This window comes from Piliocolobus tephrosceles, chromosome 1 (genome assembly GCF_002776525.5).
Source record: "Piliocolobus tephrosceles isolate RC106 chromosome 1, ASM277652v3, whole genome shotgun sequence".
Classification (NCBI taxonomy): Eukaryota; Metazoa; Chordata; class Mammalia; order Primates; family Cercopithecidae; genus Piliocolobus; species Piliocolobus tephrosceles.
This window is the reverse complement of record NC_045434.1, coordinates 72,423,253-72,446,565: the sequence shown is the minus strand read 5'-3', so window position 1 is coordinate 72,446,565 and position 23,313 is coordinate 72,423,253. Positions and strand designations below refer to the sequence as shown.

The following is a 23,313-nucleotide window of genomic DNA, read 5'->3' as shown; positions in this document are numbered from 1 at the left end:
GGTTTCAGTTTTTCTTTGGATCTGAGGCCTGGTCACCAGAGTTTCAACCCCTGACAGTGAACCTCCCATGTGATGCACAGGTGGAGTCCCTTGAGGTGAAGGGGTACTTTGAAAAGACAGAAGGGAAGGGATGAAGGGACACCATCCTGATCTCGAGGTCTTCATAAAAAGGAGAAATCCCTGGTTGGCTCATGAACAAGAATTGAGGGTTTCCATTGTGTCTGGAGGCCAGGCTCTGGGCAGAGCAGAGGGAGGGAACTCTGAGGATTGCACAACGCTCTGGCAGATTCCAAGATGTGCTACCCAACTAATATCCGTCGTCAGTTCTAATTTTCATGGTGTAACTTTGAAAAACACTCCTGTTCCCTTGCCCGGAGGCAGCCTCCAAGCAGGAGAGTGGCGGAGACCTCATTTTCCTCTGACTGTTCTAAGGGCTATTTCTCTTTTGAGACTCCCCTCCGGCAGGCTGCCCTCCCTTCCCCTATGGGCTGTGGAGGAAGGCGCCCACTGGGCCCATCAGATCAGTTTCTGGAGTTACAGCCAAAGAGTTTTTTCCTCTCTGTGCCACATACAGAGGAGACCACTCTTTTAGTGTGCCACCTAGGCTGGTTTGTTTTTAATCAAACGACACATGTTGGTTCCTAATTAGGGGAATTTCGACCTGCTGGAGCTTGATTGGAGTGTTGACTCAACCCTTTATTTTAGAGATGGCAAGCAAAGGTCAGAGTCCAGTATTTAATCACAGAGCTGATCAGCAGCAGAGTTAGGGTTGACAAAGTTTAGTTTTAGTCACTTTCTCTTCCTGCCTTTAATATTTTCACCCCAGTTCTGAACTTTTTCCTTTAAGTCTTTCCCTGGGAGTGTGAGTGTGAAGTACCAGGCAGGCCCACAAAGTTCTAAGGGAGCTGAAAATGGGGAGATTTGTCCAGTGAGTGAGTAGGCTTTGCAGTTGGGTCTGTTTGTTTTTCTGACCTGGCTGTAGGTATTAGATTTAGATGACTAGCTCTCTCACTCCCAGCTCCACACCAGCCTGTGCGGCCCCTGCATTGGATCCACAGGTTTCTGTGCTGGCTCCAGCAGTGGCTAGATGGGAGCAGATCTCTGGTCACCCCACCCCCACCCCTGCCACACCCCTGCTTAGCTTGCCAAACTGACAACATAATTTCACTGCCTTTGACTGTCCTGCTCTGATCCTTGTCAGCCTCTCTCCTATCTTCCCCACAAGACTTAATACACCTGCCTGGCTGGGCGCGGTGGCTCGTGCCTGTAATCCCAACATGTTGGAAGGCTGAGATGGGTGGATCACGAGGTCAGGAGATTGAGACCTCCTGGCCAACATAGTGAAAACCCATCTCTACTAAAAATACAAAAATTAGCTGGGCGTGGTGGTGTGCACCAATAATCCCAGCTACTTGGGAGGCTGAGGCAGGAGAATCACTTGAACCCAAGAGGCAAAGGTTGCAGTGAGCCGAGATCACACCACTGCATTCCAACCTGGGTGACAGAGCAAGACTTCATCTAAATAAATAAATAAATAAATAAAAGAATAATAATAATAATAATCCTGCCTACCCTTCATCCCTGTAAAGACCTAAGCATAGGGCCTGGCACCAGGTACATTATTGTTAAACATGAGCTACTTTTATTAATACTAACCTCATGTGCAGAGACTCACATCAACTGAACTCTCAATGTGTGAACACCAAGCAAAGGTAAGTGGCCCCAGTGCTAAAAGATTTATTTCCATAGGAAGCTTTCCCAGTGCATTTGGCTGACGGTTTGCAGAGCTTTTGCTCTTTAACAGAGAGGCCATGTAAAGACAACATAGAAGAAAACACAGGCTGTTAATATCATAATGGAAAATGGAATCTGATGCTTCAAAATCCAGTTTACACAAAATGTCAGGAATGGGACTGTTACATGAAACAAGGACACCTCAGATCTCCAAGCAGTGATTTTGTTTGTGACTCTGCAGCAATAATAGTAAGGGTCCCAGTCCCTCATGAGAACCCAAGCAAGGACTTTGCTCCCAAGGCACACAGTTATGAAACAGGTGACCCTCAATGTTACTTTGGTAACCCCTTTTAAAAATTGCTCCCCACACTCCCATCTTTCCCAGGGATTTGCCAAGACAGTGGTGATTTCCAACCTGAGCAGCAGAGCCAGAAGTGTCAGCAAGGCCTCTCAAGGGCTGTAAGCATGTCTTTATGACCCAGCAACCCACTGAACCATTACCCCAGCCTGCACACAAGTGCAAACAAGCACCAAGAGACAAACTGCTTTCAACTCCTCTCTAATTTACTATCAAACAGCAGGGCCAGAGATGACAAAATTGCTTTCTGAAATAACATTTCCCCTTTCTTTCTCTGGGTTTTGCAGGCTTGGTCTTAACAACACCTGGAGAAAAGAAGGGATCGCAGAGCAAAAGCACAGAGTTCTACAGCGAGCTGTGGTTCATAGTGTTAATGGCGATTCTGGGCTTGATCTTGCTGGCCATTTTTCTGTCACTGATACTACAAAGAAAAATCCATAAAGAGCCATATATCAGAGAAAGACCTCCCTTGGTACCTCTTCAAAAGAGGATGTCTCCATTGAATGTTTACCTACCTGGGGAAAACCATATGGTATGTCTGTAGAAGTGTGGCCCCATTTCCCTAATTTCCCTATCACTGGACTAGAATACTTGTTTTCCTTCTGAGAAAAATGTGTCATAGCCATAGTAACAAGGAACCAGATGTAAGTTATGTTTCACTAAGTGTAGGGACCAAGAGAGACTAACCCTAGAACAGCTTTCTCAACTTTGGCTGCACATTAGAATCACCTGGAAAGCTTTAAAAAATATCACTGCCTGGTCTTCATCCAATAAATTCTCATTTCCTTTGTCTTGAGTAGGGCCTGAAGATCGGTATTCTTTTCTTCACTCCAAAAGTGATTTTTATGTGTAACTAAGGATGAGTATTTCTGCCCTGTAATTGTAAGCCAGGGCCAGGTGAAGAAGAGTTGTATGTTGAGATCACCTGGGGAAATTATAGGTTGTATTGCTGTGTAATTTGGTGGGGGGGAATGGGCATTAAAAGGGGGAGATGGGGAGGGAGGGACTAAAGTGTTAGCGGTGCTCAGTCTGTCCTGTGGTCCTGACACCCTGTGCCACAGGGGATGGAAGGCTCCTCTTAGCTCTAGACTACTCACTCCCAAAATAGGAGGTCCAGTAAAGGTCTAGTGGGAGAGGGCCCCATCACTTGGTAGTGCAGGACAGTCATTGCCCAGAGCACTCATTGAAGAGTAAAAGGTGATTTAATTCCATGGTGCACTCTGCTGTGGGGCTATGTCTACCTGGAGGAGGAAAGGCTGCGTTTTCTAATCCTCACCAGGTACCCATCTATTCCCCAAAGCTGTGTGCCCACAGGGCTACATCTTTCTGAAGAGGTGCCTTTTTTTCCAGTTTGCACTAAGGTTCTGTATTAGCTAGTGGCTACCCTTGGCAGTACCAAAATTAAGCACAGAAGCCTGGTCAAGCTGCTTACAGTTCAACATTTAAAAAAAATAGCGGGGAGTGAACGCAGCAGCATTGTCTGCCTTCAGACCTCTTCACTTTTCCAGCGCTCAGCGATGAATGATCACTGGTTAAGCCCCAACATGGCTGGATCAGACCTAAGTAGCAGGAGTGCTGGGGGCACAAAAGGGCAGTGGGCCCCCTGAGGTCCGTGGTTTGTGGCTGGTGTGGGAAGTAGCAATAGGACAATGATGTGGTGGTGGAGAAGCCAAGAAGGCACTGATCAACACCACTGGGGCCTTGGCTGTCTCTCTAGTCACATCTGTCCCACTCCTCTTCTCACTGATCCTCCTCGGAGCCTCCTTCCTCCCTCAGCCCATCAGACAAGCTCTAAGCACAGGGCCATTGCTGCTGCAGCTCCTTGGGTGACTCACACTCTTGCTTTACTCACATCTCTGCACAAACGTCATCTCCCATTCTATGGAAAATTTCCTAGCCCCTTAACCCACTTCTTTTCTTTTCCATAGGATTTATCACATAACACTAAATTAGATATGTTTGTCTGACTCCTGAAATAGAATGTAAGCTCCCAAGATCAAAGATCTTGTGGGCCTCTTCCTGTTGCATGTGCCCCAGCACCCGGAACAGTGCCTGGCATATCATAGGCACTCCACGAATGTTTGTTGAATGAATGAATGTCGAGTGACCATTTCGAACCATGGGCCGTTTGCTCCTGTTCAGTGAATAGTCATTACGAGATTCTCACTGAAGAGCAGATACTTCAAAATTTTTCCTTGTTAAAGAATAACTTTCTTTAAGGAGCCCATGTTCTTCGAAGGTGCACTGCTGCTGGAGGAAGGCAGTGGAAGAGAGAAGAAGGCAGGAGAGATGTGTTTAGCCTGCGAGATGAGCTAAATTGAACCTGGGGTCTGTGGAGTGCACAGCGTAGTGAAAGGAAAGTTCCCAAGCACTGCTGGGCACGTCTACTGTATAATGTGAGGGTGTGGTTACAGGAAAGCATACCCACATACCAGCAGTGTCCAGAACTCATTCCAGTGATACGTTATCCTGTCCTTCGACCCAGTCCCTACAGGCAGACACCTCTGTGTCAGAATCCTCCATGAGGAGGAACACTGTCTTCCTTACTTGGTTAACTTAGTGACCAGAAGACACTCCCACTCATTCTTGTGGGGATGTTATGTTACTCTGGATATAACCCCATAGCTCAGGGTTTTAATGAGTCTTGTTAAGCTTCGTTTTGTCAAAGTGAGACCATGAACTGTCTGCATCAGCATCACATAGGAGGAGCAGGACCTGAAGTTCTGAGGGAGAAACTCAATAAGCTGCCATTTTAACTGGAACTGCAAGAAGTCTGGGCTGGGCGCGGTGGCTCATGCCTGTAATCCCAGCACTTTGGGAGGCTGAGGTGGGCAGATCACGAGGTCAGGAGATCGAGACCATCCTGGCTAACACAGATGAAACCCCGTCTCTACTAAAAATACAAAAAATTAGCCAGGCATGGTGGCGGATGCCTGTAGTCCCAGCTACTCAGGAAGCTGAGGCAGGAGATTGTCGTGAACCCAGGAGGTGGAGCTTGCAGTGAGCCGAGATCGCACCACTCTACTCCAGCCTGGGTGACAGAGCGAGACTCCATCTCAAAAAAAAAAAAAAAAAGTCTGATGCATAGCAAAATTTGAGAACAGCTGAAAATGAAGTAATAATATAATACAAATCCTGTATGCAGTGTGCACTGTTGGATAACGAGTAGAAACAGGTGAGGGAAGGGGACTGGTTAGACCTTGCAGTCCTGACACCACACAGGCTAAGCCACCTCTGCGGACAGACATAGGCTTCAGCTGGGAAAAGCAGACAAAAGAATGTAAACACCTTGTTCCTGCACACCCTTTACCATCAGGGAAATATACAGTGGCACCCAACTGATTCTTTCACTGAATGGCCAAAACTGAATCAGGTGTGAGGATGGGAAAGCATGGAGGGACTGGGTGACCGCCAGGGCTCTGGTCTCAGGGAACTGGCTCATCCTGAGCAGGGAGGCCGTTCATTGCAGGCAGGTCTCAGCAGAAGTGAAATCTGGGGTACGCCAGGGCACCGGCTGGAATTCCCTTGAGCCTGTTGAATCATAATTTAATCCTATTCAATTGACAGAGTGTACTTGCAAGTCTTCTTCTGTGGCTTTTCAAAATATTTTGAAACCAAACTGCTCTCACAAAGTTGGAGACCATGAGAGACATTGTCAAAAATTAGCCAAACTAAAAAGAGTACAATTTGCATTAGTAGAGCAAAATGAAGTCCTCATTGGTGACTGTGGGTTCCTCATCTACTCAGATGGGAAAGAATCCACTCAAGGGGAAGAATCTGAATAGGAACAAGCCAGATTTACCTGCTCAATTTTCCAGATTGACTGTCTTTTCACTTGAGTAGGTCAATGAGCTATGCCCCTGCAGCACACACACACACACACACACACACACACACAAACACTTCTCCCCCTCATTTGACAAGCTCTGGTTTCAGTGCTGGCGTGACCCTCTTCCAAGCACCCCATGTCTTGTGAACAGGTAAGATATCCTTTGAACATCAGTTCCAAACTGGCAAAAGGATTTTAGGCTATACTCTGAATGCAGAGAAATAGGCAGAGGTGCCAGGGAATGCGAGTGTCTTTTGTATTTCATCAACATTTTTCAAGACCACACAGTATACAATACAGCTAAGTTTAAGCTCAAGTTTTGCTTGTTATTTAATTACTGGTTTGAAGATCCTTTCGTTCTCTGCAGTACTAAACAAATAATGGCAGTGGTACTTACCTTAGAAACTAATCAATTAATTTCCACTCACCAAGGGTTTTTATTATTATTATTATTTCTTTGTTTTTTGAGACAGACTCTTTTTCTGTCATCCAGACTGGAACGCAGTGGCGCGATCTGTGCTTACTGCAACCTCCGCCTACTGGATTCGAGCGATTCTCCTGCCTCAGCCTCCTGAGTAGGTGGGACTACAGGCGCCCACCACCATGCCCGGCTAATTTTTGTATTTTTAGTAGAAATGGGGTTTCACCATGTTGGCCAGGTTGGTCTAGAAATCCTGACCTCAAATGATCCACCCGCCTCGGCCTCCCAAAGTGCTGGGATTACAGGCATGAGACACCGCTCCCGGCTTCACTATGAGGTTTTAGTTGCAAAACCCCAGTTTCTCTCTCTCTCTCTTTCTTTCTCTCTCTCTCTCTCTCTATATATATATATATGTATATATACACACACATACATACACACACATATACATATATGCATGTATATATCATAGGATTATATATATACACACACACACATACATCAGAGCAGTATTACATATGGGTATGACAATGCTGTTGTTGGAGAAATGCAACGAATGTGTTTAAAACTGTTCCAAACATGGACTGATGTTGCCATTTGTTCTCAGTTTGACTCTGTGGCTGATATATCTGATGTGTCAAGCAATGTCACCCTAAAAAGTTACACCATGCACTTTGAGGTACCTCTGTGTGCTGCATGAATGCATGATCTTTTGCATGGTGTGTTGACTGCACAGTGAAAAAAGCAGGAACAGATCATCAATGACTTCCATATATCCGTTCCTTGGAAAGCTGAACAACATGAGTGAAAACTCTGTTTAAAAAAAAAAAAGAAAGAAAGAAAAAGCAGAAACATTTCATTGATCGGACCAGCTAAATCAGAGCCCTCAGATATTTAGAGCAACTAGATTTTATCTTACGGCACATTCTAGGTCTCAATTATGGAGTGACTTTGTCTTTCTGATGTTAATGTTAATATCAGACCTGATTTAATTTGGAGACTGGAATCCTAAAACAAAGGGAGGAATATGGAATGAGAAATGAGGGAGGGAGGGAGGAGTCAATTTCCCTACACAAATCCAGGACTTTTAAAGTGAAAGACAAACGGAGTTCACATAGTGGACCAACATAATATTGCTATCTTTGGCTGCTTTGGGGGAGGGGTGTTCTCAAGAGGGAGGCTCTGTGCTGACATGTATGAAGAAGATACCTTGTTCACCCACCATCTGTCTGCCTTGCCCCACCACTTTGCAATGCGAAAGCCCTTGCCCCACAGGGAACAACAGCCAGAGCACCAGTGCGTGAACTCTCTAGGTGCCAAAAACACTGGCCACCTAACTTGAGTATTAGCTCATCATCTCATCATTCTTACCAAGAAACCCGGGGTCACAGTGTTCCGGGTGCTCATAGCTGCTAAATTCTGTGGGTGACAGGTGTTCCCTTCATTGACAAAGTGACAATTGTCAGGAGACAGTCGTTCCCTTCACTGACAATGTGTGAGCCACAATCCGCTGTCATATTTCAAGCCCATATTCCTGATATGTGAATCACTCACAGCAACTTCCTTCTCAGGGATTAGCCGATACCAAAATTCCCCGGTCTGGGACACCCGTGAGTATCCGCAGTAACAGGAGCGCGTGTGTCCTGCGCATCCCGAGCCAAAGCCAAACCGGCCTAACCTACTCCCAGGGTTCTCTCCACCGCAGTGTCAGCCAGCTCATGGATGTTCAAGACAAGAAAGTCTTGATGGACGACTCGCTGTGGGAAGCCATCATGGGCCACAACAGTGGACTGGTGAGTTGGTTTCCTCATACGGGGCCTTTGCTAAATATCCCAGAAAAATACTGGTATGGAACTGCCTGCACTTCGCCGAATGCAGCCCCATGGCACTCGCCTCTGAGCACTTACCCAGTGAGGTTTTAACAACTGGTTTACTAGCGTTACTACAATTGTTTGATAAGCAGGGTAGAAACTTTGTCTTGTTCTTCTGGTATACAATAGATGCTTAAAAATAAATGCATATTGGTCGGGCATGGTGGCTCACAGTTGTAATCCCAGCACTTGGGTAGGCCGAGGTAGGCAGATCACCTGAGGACAGGAATTTGAGACCTGCCTGGCCAACATGGTGAAACCCCATCTCTATTAAAAATACAAAAATTCACGGGGCATGGTGGTGCGTGCCTGTAATCCCAGCTACTTGGGAGGCTGAGATAGGAGAATTGCTTGAACCCGGGAAGTGGAGGTTGCAGTGAGCCAAGATTGCACCATTGCACTCCAGCCTGGGCAACAGAGTAAGACTCTGTCTCAAATAATAATAATAATAATAATAATAATGTATAAAGAAGCAGCAAGCAAGTTATACTTCATAAACTTGGAGCAGAAGGTGACTGGAAACATTGGAATGGGCTTAAAACAAGGCATAAAGTACAAGCACTTGTTTTACTAAAACAAAAAATGTTAGTATGTCCACCTTCTACTATTGGTGTATGGGTGGACGCAAAAAGAATATTTTGTATCAACAGGTGAACATGATTGCTTTCCAAACACTTAGGAAATGATGACAAATGAGGCTGTTACTATTTATAAGCTTCATCTTTCATAATTTCAGTCCAGTGGGTACAAATAATTGGCTCTTTGAAAGGTAACCTCTTCGTAATATAATATTTATTATCAGCCTCTGAGTGGTTGCAATAACAAAAATCTTAGAATTTTTGCCAACCATCAAATTTCATTGTGCTGTCTTCTTAGATGCCTGCTGCAGTACCATTCCACTGGGCCAGTGAGAAAATAAACAGATAACCAGCTAGGAAGTTAGCTCCTCTGTTTACTCCTCTGGGGTAGAATTATCCACCTCCATTTCTTTCAATCATCTGCTTCTGTTTTTTGGATTTACACTCGTCTTTCTCCTCCGAGTCCTCACTTTTCCTGCACTGAAAAGTTGATGACTTCCATGAAGCCTTTCTTGACTAATAGCAAATAATAAAGGGAGTTCCCTGGATCCTGGTTCCCTAACACTACAAAAAAATGTACAGTCCTTCTTGCCTGTTCAAAATGATTATGTAATATATACATATCTATAATCTGCATGATAAAATTACAGGCTGTTTGATGTTGTTGTAATCTCAATTACATTATTTCATTTCAGATCTAAAGTTTTTAAAAGGCAGGGATAATTATATTTGGTTGAAACAAGGAATTGCTAATTGATCATTTTTTTACATGCAAAACAGCAATTGCTATACATTCAACATAATACATTGAAAGTTCAGATGAATTATTTCGCCTAATCTTCACAAACTGTGAGAAGTAGGTTCTATTGTCATTCTTGTTTTTTTACAAAAAGAATTGAGGTTTAGAGAGGTGAGTGATTTAATGAGAAATTACACAGCTAGCAATTATTTTCATGGGTTTGGGTTCTTAAAAACATCATCTGACTACAGAACTCCTATTTGTAACTATTATACTATATTGTCATTTTTGCTTGCTTTTCACAGTACTAATAATGGGCAATGTGCAACGGGACTCAGTACAAGCTTTTGAAGGTGCCAATACTTGGCAAGTTATCTCTTTATTATAACATTGTAACCAACATTACTAATCCTATTTGATAAATACAAAATACAGCACAAGAGTGGGAAGAAATGGAACACAAAGAGCTTGCATTTACTACTTGAACTAAATCTTTATATATGTGTGTATATATATGTGTATATATATGGATCACCTGAGGTCAGGAGTTCAAGAACAGACTGGCCAACATGGTGAAATCCCGTTTCTACTAAAAATACAAAAACTAGCTGTGTGTGTGTGTGTGTGTGTGTGTGTATACATATCCCACTCTACAGATGAGTAGACTGAGGTTTCTGAGGCTTACAAAGGTTAAAATATGACACAATATAACCCTCAAACCAGATACACATTTTGAATTAAAGTTCATGTGTGCATGTGATGTGATCCTTTCAATGAGAAATTTAAGGCAAGGACTGTTGTAGACCTCACCATAGTGTTGAGAATAAAATGTTAAGCCTTTAATACCTATTACTTTTTACGTATAATTGATATATCTATAAACTGATAGCAAATACTATTGATGGCAACTATTGTAGCCAATGATGATTGGCTTATTTTTCAGTATGTGGATGAAGAGGACCTGATGAACGCCATCAAGGGTTTCAGCTCAGTGACTAAGGAACACACCACATTCACGGACACCCACCTGTAAAGGATGGAAGCCCGGAAGACGTAACCCTGGAATGCAACCTCTGTACCCCTTTCCTCCTGGGTTATCACTGACATGTCATAAATGCTGAAAAGCCATTGTTTATTATCCTATAATTATTTAAAGAAATGACGACTGTTTTCGAAAGCGTTCCTTCTTAATAGAGGTCTAAGAAATGATATTTTTCTGGTTGTCTGAAATGAGAAGTAATATTCATATAAAAATACTTGGTTTGCTCTTATTTTGTGGAAGATAAAGTATGTAATTGTCATTTTGTGGAAGATAAAGTATGTAATTGTTCCTTCTTAATAGAGGTCTAAGAAATGATATTTTTCTGGTTGTCTGAAATGAGAAGTAATATTCATATAAAAATACTTGGTTTGCTCTTATTTTGTGGAAGATAAAGTATGTAATTGTCACTTGGTTCTGTTTGGCAGTGATGCTACTGGTTAACTGAATAATCAGTGCCAATTTCAAGATGGCCTACAGTTGTTAGAAGTAGTAAGTTAGTTACTGGCTCAAAAACGAAATGATTCTATTGAAAGGATGTCACTGCTGTTCATTTCTATCTGCCATTTCTGTCAGGGTTGACATAATCCTGCAAGAACAGTTATTCTAATGATCACAGCTGCTAAATGAAATCCCAAACTTTGCACCAGGTCAATAAACTTTGCTGAAGGTTCTATTTATTTCCAATACATAGGGTTACTCACCAAACTTTTTGACAAGGCAACATATAACTTACACATAAATGTCTCTGCTCTTGCATTTATGAATTTTCCAAAAACCTAAGGAGTAAAATGCTTATTTATACATTTTGAAGAGAAAACAAAGTGTTTCAATAGGAACACCTCTACTTGAACCAATGTTTTTATTTCACATATTTTATAGTTTTGAAACTCTAGTTTCTCTTAAAATTGTGAATTCACTGAATATCAGAGAATACTGACATCTTCAACTTAACACATTGCAAATGTAAACTACTGTTATATTTGCAATATTTAATTAGGCTGCATGAAATTTTAAAAGGAAAAATGTATCTGTTCCTTCTAGTATTAACATATATACATGTAAAGACAAGACTACACCTATGTGTATATATATCATGTATATATTACTCTGTATTATATCCCTTCTTTTTGGAGAACTACCCATTATTTTAACCATAGAATCATTAAGAACAGATGATATGCAACAGTACCAATTCTCATGGTTCAAAAATGTCTATCATTTGCTCTAGTTGGATTACAAAGTCATTGGTCCAAGTCCAATGGCAAGAAAAATTTTCTTGCAAATCATCCACATAAAATCAAAGATATTTGAATTTGTTCTTCATGGAAAAGAGAATAAGAAAACTTCTCGTCTTCCTTCATCCTTAAAGGTCTTATTGACCCCAGGATTATGACTCTGTCTAATACACAATACTCACAATACTTTGTGAATCTACACCCAGAGGCAGGCATAAATTTGTAAAGGGATAGTCTTACTTACTCTGCCTGAAAACAATGAATTACCCCAGGGCCCAACAGTAAAAGATTGTGGACTTTGGGGGTATTGAGATTTCATCCAGCTCTGTGAGAGAGCAGCTCCTCAGACTGACCAACTCCTAGACAGTTTGCCAACCATAAGTGTCAAAAGCACAGGCCAGTATTAAGCAGAAGTTCTACCACCTTATTAGAACTGCTATAGGCTAAAACATCTGAAATAAATGTGCATATCTGACAGTGACTGTACATAATATGAAATATATAGTTCTCGCCAAGTTTTTATACTTTCTGAAATGAAAACATAGGATTGATTAGTGTACTGATTTTTATTCCCATATGCCGATTCTGGGACAATTAAGTTAAGGCTGGCACAAATAAGCATTAACCAAAGTTGTGTCCAGCTCCTGTGAGCTACTTAAGGTATATAGGGAAGGAGTGGTCACAAACTTGCATCCTAATCCTTGGTGGGCTCTTCTAAGAATAGTTTGCTAGTCACAAAGCATAGTCTACAAATACGCTTTGCTAGATTCAGAAGATTGAGCTTATCCTGATTTTTGAGAAATTAACCAGGTACCTTTATCGCTGTGTATTTTTAAAAGCACAGTATAAACTTTTGACAGAACACACAAAAAAATACAGAACTGCAGGAGATTTTATCTTGGATCATTATCCATTTAATCATCGAATTAGACATGAACTCAGCTGAATCATTTACATTTTGACTCCACAGCTTAGGGCAGACAGAAGCCTGTATGACTTCTGCCCAGAACACTGTCCCTTGCTACATGCCTAAGTTTACTTGTATTTATACATTTCACAGAACCCTAAGATGTTGCTTTGCTACTTTAAGTGGTATTGCGTGCCAAGCATCTATTATACGAACTGCAGACTTGCCCCTAGAGATTCTGATTCGGTTGGTCTAGGGTGTGTGGCTGAGGCATTAGTACTTCTTAAAGCTTCCAGGTGTTCCCATGTTGAGACCCACTTGTCTGGACGGAGGGAGAGGGAAACAAAGAACAAAGGTGACTAAGATGGCTTACTTCCGGGTTCTTCATCACCAAATTTCCCGCGCCCGGGGAAGGCACAGGTCAACTGCGCAGGCGCAGCATGAGTCCGACCGAGGAAACCGAAACCTACCTGGCTGCGCCAACCACACGGCCCTCTACTGGCCTGCATCCCGCCTGCCGTTCTCCCACTCCCAGGCCCAAGACACAAAAGCCGCTCCCGGCAGGCGCGCGGCGGGAACTTCCTGGGCCCTCTTCACATGCGGACCCAGGAACCTCGCCCGAGAACGCCAGAGCGAACTTCCTCCGCCCGTCCTCGTATGCAGACCCAGGAACCTCGCCCTAGAACGCCGGAGCGACTTCCTCGGCCTCCACCGCCGGAGACCGGTGAACTTCGCCCTTTCTTCCTTCACATTGGCTAGCTAATAAAGTTTCTTTTTACCTTGCCTACTTGCCTTTTCTCTGGCGCCTGCTCTGGTGGTCGCAGAAACAAATCACCACTGATGTTCCATAACCTGGAAAAAATCATGTACAGGAATAATATACTACACACAGGGACTATGCTCCTTGGCTCACCACTTCTCCCTTATAAACAGTGAGCAGTTCTGGATGAACCTCTTTCAATTTAAATCTCTTGACTCACGTATCAATTGTACATGCCACATTCTCAGCTTAAGAACTACCATGTTTTGTTATTCTTAATATTAACTGTTTGATGAGTAAACAGTTGTTTTTTAATAAACTCTAAGAAATGTGTTTATAATCTATTGTAATTTTCACTAAATGGAACCCAAATATGAAGCTGTTATGGTATCATATACTGATGTAAAAATCATGCTGGCATCCATGAACAACCAGTAAATAAAACATCATCCAGGTGGAAGAATTCATTAATAAGGAACTTAATTATTTCCCAGTTATCACAAATGAATAGTTGATTTCCAATGCACATATATCATGTAAACTAAAGATGGTTTGCTTAATAAATATTTAAATGTGAACTAATTCTGGCTTAATATATTTATTAAAAAATACTCTTAACAGCTCTGAGTTACACATAAATGATAAAATTATACCAATTTAAGAAAGTAGGATGTTCTGGATAATTTCTCAACCAACAATGTACATTAGAATGAACTGTGTACTATTATGTATCAACCAGCAGAGATTCAAATTCAGCAGGACTGCAGTGGGAGTGAGGCCTGGGCAACTATCATGTGTCTTAACAAGCCTGGATAAGAGCCAGGAACAGGACCACAGACTCTTGAAACAGGAAGACATGGGTTCAAAAGTTGGCTCAGTAAGTAACAAGCTGTGTCACTAAGTTATTTATCCCCCATGGGTCTCAGTGATCTCATCTGTGAAATGAGGATAACATCACTTATCCTATTGGTATGAAAATAACTTCTTTCCATGAAAATTACGATTCTGTTTTCATTTTTCATCAATCACACAAAGTACACAGATTCATTTCAACTTTTTTTCTTCCCACCAACAGCAACCCTAATGAGGTAGGTATAATGAAAAAATGTAGGCATAATGGGGTCAATCTGACAAATTAAGTGTCAGAGGAGACATAAACCACTGCTCTAACATCAAGGTTCAATCTCTTATAAGCAAAAGAAACAAACAAGATTTGACTTGTACTATAATGCAATCTAGTATAGTCAGTTTCCTTTTTATGTGATTCTATCATGTAATAGTTACTACCTTCTTTTTTTTTTGAGACGGAGTCTCGCTCTGTCGCCCAGGCTGGAGTGCGGTGGCCGGATCTCAGCTCACTGCAAGCTCTGCCTCCTGGGTTTACGCCATTCTCCGGGTTTACGCCATTCTCCTGCCTCAGCCTCCCGAGCAGCTGGGACTACAGGCGTCCACCACCTCGCCCGGCTAGATTTTTGTATTTTTTAGTAGAGACGGGGTTTCACCGTGTTAGCCAGGATGGTCTTGATCTCCTGACCCTGTGATCTGCCCGTCTCGGCCTCCCAAAGTGCTGGGATTACAGGCTTGAGCCACCACGCCCAGCCTACTACCTTCTTTTTAATGGCCTTTTATTCCTGGTCACTAGTCTACTTCTTTCTTTCATTTTCTTACTTGCCCACCCAACTTTCACGTAACTGTGATAAAGAGGAGGAAGAGTGTAAGATAATTACAATCTTAGTAATTTTGAAATTATGCTTTGCCTAATACTTTCTTTCACTGATAATATAACTTATTTTCCACACATATTAACTTCTCCCTCCCCCCATTTTTTTAAATTATGGGAAGAAGCAAAAAAATGAACAAACATATACAGCACACTTTAAACAGAACTGTTCCTTAAATAACTGAAAACACATGCTCATAATCATTTTTATTTGATTTAATTGATAAATAAATACAAGAGAACTGTTGTGAAACCACTGGCAATATAGTAAACTTTAAAGATTTTATTTCAACTTCACTCACTTATATTTCTTGGAATGGGGATATATACATTATTCACCAATAAATGCTAATGCTTTAAATTTACAATTACCGTATTTGTAGAAACCTGAAGATCATTCCAATTAAATGAAAAAAAAATTGTACAAAAAAGTTCTTTTGCTCTTACAATTCAAAATACATTCAAATTCACATTCTTACAGCAGCCAAAACCTTAAACCCAAAATTCAGAACTGCAGTTACACAAGTGAATAAAGTAGTGTTTTAATTTGATTGTCATGATTGTTAACACTAAAAAAAAAATACGGTGGTTCCTAAAACAAGACAGGTTAGCAACTGGTATGGCTTTCCCTTCTGGGCACTCAAAGCCTTGCCCTTGATTATTATTTTTATTTCATCTTTTCAAACACAGAAAATTGCTCCAACTTGAAAGTTTCAATGGAATTTTGGCATTGAATATTGCTAATGCTTGCTAATATTTAAGAACTCCCAATGATGAGAATCAGAAAATGACGCAAGACTAAATTAAAATCATCCTAAAAGACTTACTACATAGTGGTATCTGGTATTCAATATCAATAGTGTTTTTGAATAACATGATATGTTTTTCACAAACATAGCACCTCATCAAATATCTGGTAAACACTCTGCAATCACAATAAGGGTCGGGAGACCAAGTTCCAAAGACAATTATGTGATTCACGTAAAGGTAACACTGCAAGACAAGTCTCAGGCATGATGAAGATTAGGAATGCAGTCTGCTGCTTCCCATGCTCTAAAGGGATGCTCACTTATATGGGCACCATCCTATTAAGATGTGGTACTATGTTTCCAAACCAATAAAAGTAGGTAAGTGTTAAAATGGACTCCTGCTTTATAAATGATCTGTTAAATGTACTTGTAAAATTAAAAAAATTTCCAAAATGTCAAAAGAGATATGATTATTGTCTCTCATTATCCCAAGTAATTCTGTTAAAAAGATATTAAATGAAGTCCAATTTTATCTTGTAAAGTTTTAGTGTAAAAACTAATGTATTGAAATTCAGGAAAGTTTAACTTTCACCTAAATGTAACAAAACAACTATTCATTTTGGTGAGTTTTCACAAGCTGTACTCCTGACCTGAAGAATCACTTTTTTTATGCCGAGGAGATGGAGTAGTCTTTGTAGGAGATGGGGACGCAGTACCAGGGGAGTCAGTTCCTCCATCAGAAGTACTTGGTGATGAGACCAGATAGGGAACTTTCTTTCTTCCAAGGAATCCTCCCCCTTCAAATCCTCCTTTCTTCCTAAACTCTATTTTATTTTCATTTTCGTCTTCTGATGACCTTTTCTTGGATTCTAAAAAACCTTCAGCTATTTTATACACTTCCAATCCACTATCCAATTCTCTCAAACTTTTTATTTCTACTCCAGGAGACTTTCTCTCAGATATATTACATTCCCCTGTCGCCCCTTTCACTTCAGCTTGTATTGGACCCAAGTTACCATTTTCAGGGACAGCTCTTTCTACATTTCTGTTCAAATTAATAGTCTGGAAGTCCCTATAACTGTGAAAGCTCTCAGTCCTTCTTGCCCTTGCTAATAAAGGACTTTCTCTGTAAGGCCTCATGGAACCATAAGTAGCTGCTTCATGGATGGTATCATGGTGCTGAAGCTGAAGGCTGAAATACAGTTTTTAAAAATGACAGTTCAGATTTCACTCTTTGATTTTTCAGGAACATATTAATTAAACAACCAATAAAACATACTACATAAACATATAAAGTGTATTATATCCATATTTCTCTTTATAAAATATACTTATCAAGTACTCTTTATTAATAGACGGTCTATAAAATTACTAATACAAATGATACCATCATATATTCACAGACATGCTGAATTTTTGAACAGCTAAAAAAAAAGATGGGAGGAAAAATCCTTGAAACTAATATGAAACCAACATAATTCAGTATTTAGCCCCTGGTTCTTCAGACTTTGGAATGTATCAATATGATAACTAAAAAGACATTACGGAACTTTATATTACAAGTACATAATGTTTAAATGTAAGACTAGACAACATAATAGAATCACAGATTAATACTGTCCCTGAGACAGGACAATAATTAAAGCTTCACATACTAACCAAGGTGACATGTGATTTTCCTAATTTCCTTTGAATAAATTCTTGATCACATAATAGGCTTCCAATTTGGCAGCAATTCACAAAATAAGTTAAAAGGCAAAAAATATTCTTCTATGAAAAGAAACAGATATGCCTATCAAGAAATTTAGTAAAACTGTTAAAAAATTAACATAATGTCTGAATTTAAAATGTACCTTGAAAAGTATGGCTTTCTAGAACAACTATGTGATTACAGTATTTCAGTCAATTTCCCCAAAACAAATAAATTTTGTTTATAATACCCAACTCTTTAACCTACCTAGAATTTGATTCTCGTAAGTGGCTATGCTGAACTACAGAAGTTGCCGGACTGATGTTAGGAGTAGCACAGCGAGATGTGCTCAGATCACATTGATCCAGTAATTTGAGTAGCTCTTCTTCAGTTGGACCACCTACATCTTAGGAGAACAAATAGTCGTCATAATCGCTTATGTGAAAAGCTTAACCTTGTGACAAAAACATCTTTCTGCATGAGAACCTACCCTTATCTTCACTTTTGTTAACCATATCCATAGCAGTGGTCAGATCCCACATTTGAATGCTGCCATTTGTATGGCCTGTGAACAAGTAACGCCTCGGTCTCGAGCCCATCCTACTGGATCCTTCACATTCCCTCACTGTAAATGAAGATATTGTAGTACAGTCAACAGCCTGGATCTCACATATTCTGCAAAAGAAAAGCAGAAAGAGCCCTGATGGGAATGAGCAATTATTTAAAAAGAAGCTATGAAACTAAAAAGGCAGAAAGAAATAAAGCAAGCAAACATGGTATACTAGAAAAGACTTTTAAAAAATCGTTTAAAATTTATGTGTAAATTTTAAAAGTCTGAAACCAGAAGAAATATACAGCTCTATGGAGATAGCCCATATTGTATCCATCATTAGGATAATACTCTTAACTTGAAAAAAAGATTTTTATGGCTATTTGATTTTCATAAAAGATAAAAAGAACCTGAGAGAGAACAATTACTATCCACATTAACAAATGAGGAAACCAAGGGACAACATCAGCAAATGATTTTTCCAAAGTCATATAAGGGCTACCTGAATTGTACTTGGCTGAATTAGTCATCCCAGCCTACTTCAGAGTTGAGGGAGTTTATTAAAAAAGAAAAATCGGTATAGGCAAATGCAAGGTCAAAAAAATAGACAAAGAAAAAATACCATCCACATGAATTTGAGAAACATACAGGAATAGAGTATGAAGCTTAGATGAGCTTCCTAGTAGGCCGGACAAAAAGGAGGGAAAAAGTTAATTCCTACATGCCCACATGTAGTGATAAAGACTATCCTAGTCTCATTCTTGATCTCAAGGTTTGTGAATACAGGAATAAACAAACCAACGTATTTTTCCTGTACTCTCATGCAACAATCAATTCTAAGGAAAGTGAAAGTTTACCTCCAAATGCCCTTTAGTTATGTGGGCTCTTGGCTGGATCTAGAAACCAAACTGACACCACACAGACTGACGAGAGAGAAGTATATAGGTTTTATTAGTTTTACATGTACATGGGAATCTTCACAAGAGAGTGAGGTCCAAAGAAGCGGCCAAAGCAAGATGCTTTTACACAATTAGACAAAGAATGATAAACTGGAGAACAAATGACAGGATAAAGAAAATCTGACTAGAGGCAGTACCTTTCTAACGGAGTCACTAGAAGATATGTATATATATTTTTTATATATATATATATAGTGGGACAATACAAAGCTAGCGGAAGGTAAGCATATTCACTCAGGTCCACTGCAGCCCCCAGTTCCCACTCTCTTGTCCTGGTACAGGGAGGATAACACTCCCAGAAAATCTTTTGGCTTGCTGCATGTAAAAAAAGAGAGAGGTCAGCTATCTCCTTCTGAAATGACAATTTCTCCAATATTTTCACCTCAAAATAATCAATATACCAATTTGGCATATTTTGGAGTAGAACGTCCTTCACTACTTCCCAACAAAAAGGGTTCTGTGACCAAATGGGGTGGAGGGGTTCACCAAACACAAAGCAAGCAATCGATTCTCCAGCAGACACCAGCTAAGTGTCCTCTAACTCAATTTAATTCTGACACTGTCTGTCATATCAGCTAGTGTGACAGGTAGAAGACTCAGTCTCACAAAGCTGAGCTCCACTTCAGAGGCTGATCACAAGCCTCAGGTTATTTTGCCTGTGCTTCTAACTGACTGAGTGTAAATCAGGGTTCCCACAGCCTCCTCCTTAGGTTCAATTAATTTCCTAGAGTGGCTCACAGAATTCAGAGAAAAACTCACATTAACTGGTTAATTACAAAGGGTACAGATGAACAATAGATTCCCAGGGTAAGGTGTGTGGGAAAAAGCATGGAGCTTCCATGCCCTCCCTGAGCACGCCACCCTCCAGAACCTCCAGGTTTTCAGCTATCTGGAAGCCCTCTGAAGTCAGTTATTATTATTATTTTAATGGAGGCTTCATTACATAAGCATGATTGATTAAACCATTGGCCACTGATGATCAACTTAGGCTTCAGCTCCTCTCCCCTTCTCAAAGGTTGCAGGGTGGGGCTGAAAGTGCCAATCTTCTACTCCCATCTTGGTCTTTCTGGTGACCTGCCATCAGTCAACTCACTGGCATACAAAAAGACACTTATCATTTGGAAGACTTCAAGAATTTTTGAAGGTATATACCAGGAAGCAGAGACAAAGACCAAATACATATTTCACAATATCACACAAAAGAAGTTTTTAATATTTTGCCAATATAAAGTTTGAAAGAATTATTTTCATGGGCATTATCAGATTTTAAAATTCCCCCTTTTTTTAGTTGCTAGGGTTTTTAAAAATCATAAATAGATGATGAATTGTCAGATTTTATTCCTGTATCTATCAAGATGATCATAATTTAGTGAATTACATTTATTTTTAAATAATATCTGTAAATTGATTTAAAATGTTCAACAACCCCCTCTTCAGATTCCTGTTAATGTTTCAAATAAAACAAATCAACATTTGTATGCATATGAAAACTTGGGTCTCAGAAAATACCCTCAGAAGCAAAGTTTCTCTCTGACCTGCAAGGCAAGCCATAGAGACAATCTTCTTTTTCCCCAAGGTGGGTCAGAGAAACCAGAACCCTCTTTCCCCAAAGCTAGCCATGAAGCACAAAAATATTACCCTAACAGTTCCCTATCTTTCTGTGAACAGCTGGCCATAAAGAAATTAAGGCCCTCACTACAGAGGGGTTCTGCCCCATCCCTGGGAGAAAGGAACGCCACACGGAGACAGTTCCTGCAGGATTTCTCTACTCAGTCTATTTGTGTTAACTTACACCTTTTTGTCCAGTCACAGTTCTACATGGCTGTCCTTGCTTTTTCTAACCTAAACATAAAAATGGACACTTTTCCCGCTGTCTTTGGGTCTTCATTCTGAAGGCTCTTGTGCCATATAAAAGTATAATAAAATCAATTTGTAATGTTTTCTCCTGCTAGCCTATCTTTTGTCATAGGGGTATCCACTGTGACCCTAATGCTTCTACAAAACAAACATAATTTTGCTCTTTTTTTCCCCTATGGAATAGATTTTTTAAAACTCCTTTATATTTAAAATTTTCTACAAGGTTTTTTTCCTGCTTCGTTTAAATAAAACCCTTTCATTTCACTTCTCACTATTAGGAGTCTGAACTGTCCTTAAACAAAATCTTTGGTTCACTATAGCTTTATAAAGGGCTGATTTTCTATTCAATTCTACAGAGTAATTTCTGCATGTTATTTTTGTAACTATAGCTTTTCCTTTGGAATCATAAACTTAGAAATTATAAAATTTGTTTTATCATGCAGAAATTGTAGTTGATTATAACACACTGTTACTGTTAGAAATAACTGAAAGGGGAATATTAGAAATAACAGAAGAGGGGATATTAGAATTAAATAAGTAAATATGATATACTACATTGTTAGAGAATGTTATGATACCAGTTTTAAAAACATGTGGCAATTTCTTCACTGAATATGCAGAGAACACTAAATCACAGTAATTTAGGGAATCTGAGATAATGAATTTTAATGTAAAAAATTCATCTCTCAAGTAATTTATTCACCAAAATATTAAGAGAGATGTTGAAAATGCAACCATAAAATTTTAAAATCAACAGGATTAGTAACATTAAAACGAAAATCAAATGATTCTATACCTAGAAAACCCCATAGTCTCTGCCAAAGGCTCCTAGATCTAATAAACAACTTCAGCAAAGTTTTAAAAAACAAAATCAATGTACCAAAATCAGTAGCATTTCTATACAGCAATTACCATTAAAACTGAGAGCCAAATCAAGAATGCAATCCCATTAACAATAGCCACAAAAAGAATAAAATACCTAGACATACAGCAAACCAGAGAGGTGAAAGATCTTTACAACAAGAATTACAAAACACTGCTCAAAGAAAGCAGACAACACAAACAAATGGAAAAACATTCCATGACCACGGATAGAAAGAATTAATATTGTTAAAATGGCCATGCTACACAAAGTAATTACATCAATGCTGTTCTTATCAAACTACCAAGGATATTTTTCATAGAACTAGAAAAAACTATTTCTAGGCCAGGCACAGTGGCTCATGCCTGTAATCCCAGCACTTTGGGAGGCAGAGGTGGGTGGATCACGAGGTCAGGGGATCGAGACCATCCTGGCTAACACAGTGAAACCCCGTCTCTACTAAAGATGCAAAAAATTAGTCGGCGTGGTGGCATGTGTCTGTAATCCCAGCTACTCAGGAGGCAGAGGCAGGAGAATGGCATGAACCAGGGAGGCGGAGCTTGCAGTAAGCCGAGATTGTGCCACTGCACTCCAGCCTGGGCGACAGAGCGAGATTCCATCTCAAAAACAAAACAAAACAAAACAAAACAAAACAAAACAAAACAAAACAAAACTATTCAAAAGTTCTTATGAAACCAAAAAAGAGCCCAAATAGCCAAAGCAATCCTAAGCAAATGAACAAATCCAGAGACGTCACACTACCCAACTTTAAACTATCCTACAAGGCTACAGTAACTAAAATAGCATGGTACTGGTACAAAAACAAACACACAGACCAATGGAACAGGATGGAGAACCCAGAAAACAAAGCCACACACTTGCAACCACCTCATCTTCAACAAAGCTGATAATAAACAATGGGGAAAGGACTCCCTATTCAATAAATGGTGCTGGGATTACTGGCTAGCGATTTGCAGAAGATTCAAACTCAATCCCTTCCTCTCACTACATACAAAAATCAACAGAAGATGGATTAAAGACTTAAATGTAAAACCTAAAACTGTAAAAAACCTAGAAGGAAATCGAGGAAGTATTATTCTGGACATCAGCCCTGGCAAAGATTTCATGACAAAGACTCCAAAAGCAACTGCAACAAAAACAAACATTGACAAGTGGGACCTTCCTTACCAAAGTAAAGAGCACTTGCGCCACAAAAGAAACTATCAACAGAGTAAACAGACAACCTACAGGATAGGAGAAAATATCTGCAAACTATGCATCTGACAAAGGTCTAATATTCAGCATCTATAAGGAACTTAAATCAGCAAGTACAACACGACTCCATTAAAAAGTGGGAAAAGGACATGAGCAGACACATGTCTCGAGGTTGCAGTGAGCCGAGATCACGCCACAGCATTCTAGCCTGGCAACAGAGCAAGACTCTGTCTCATT

At 40.2% G+C, this 23,313-nt stretch overlaps 2 protein-coding genes and 1 pseudogene across 3 annotated transcripts in view; 2 read left to right on the top strand and 1 right to left on the bottom strand.

Moving 5' to 3' along the window:
- USH2A (usherin) overlaps positions 1 to 10,563 on the top strand; it is a 798,346-nt gene extending 787,783 nt beyond the window's left edge. The window contains exons 69-71 of the mRNA XM_023203737.1: positions 2,380 to 2,624; positions 7,914 to 8,135; positions 10,474 to 10,563. Coding sequence (XP_023059505.1) covers positions 2,380 to 2,624; positions 7,914 to 8,135; positions 10,474 to 10,563 — 557 coding nt within the window. The remainder of the gene's footprint in view (positions 1 to 2,379; positions 2,625 to 7,913; positions 8,136 to 10,473) is intronic.
- LOC111537169 lies at positions 7,104 to 7,175 on the top strand (annotated as a pseudogene).
- A 4,827-nt stretch (positions 10,564 to 15,390) lies between the features above and the next one.
- Positions 15,391 to 23,313, bottom strand: part of KCTD3 (potassium channel tetramerization domain containing 3) — a 56,955-nt gene continuing 49,032 nt past the window's right edge. For both annotated transcript variants that reach the window (XM_023203739.2, XM_023203740.1), the window contains exons 16-18: positions 18,124 to 18,308; positions 17,901 to 18,039; positions 15,391 to 17,135 (exon numbers count right to left, since the gene is read on the bottom strand). In XM_023203739.2, coding sequence (XP_023059507.1) covers positions 16,574 to 17,135; positions 17,901 to 18,039; positions 18,124 to 18,308 — 886 coding nt within the window. In that variant the 3' untranslated portion in view covers positions 15,391 to 16,573. The remainder of the gene's footprint in view (positions 17,136 to 17,900; positions 18,040 to 18,123; positions 18,309 to 23,313) is intronic.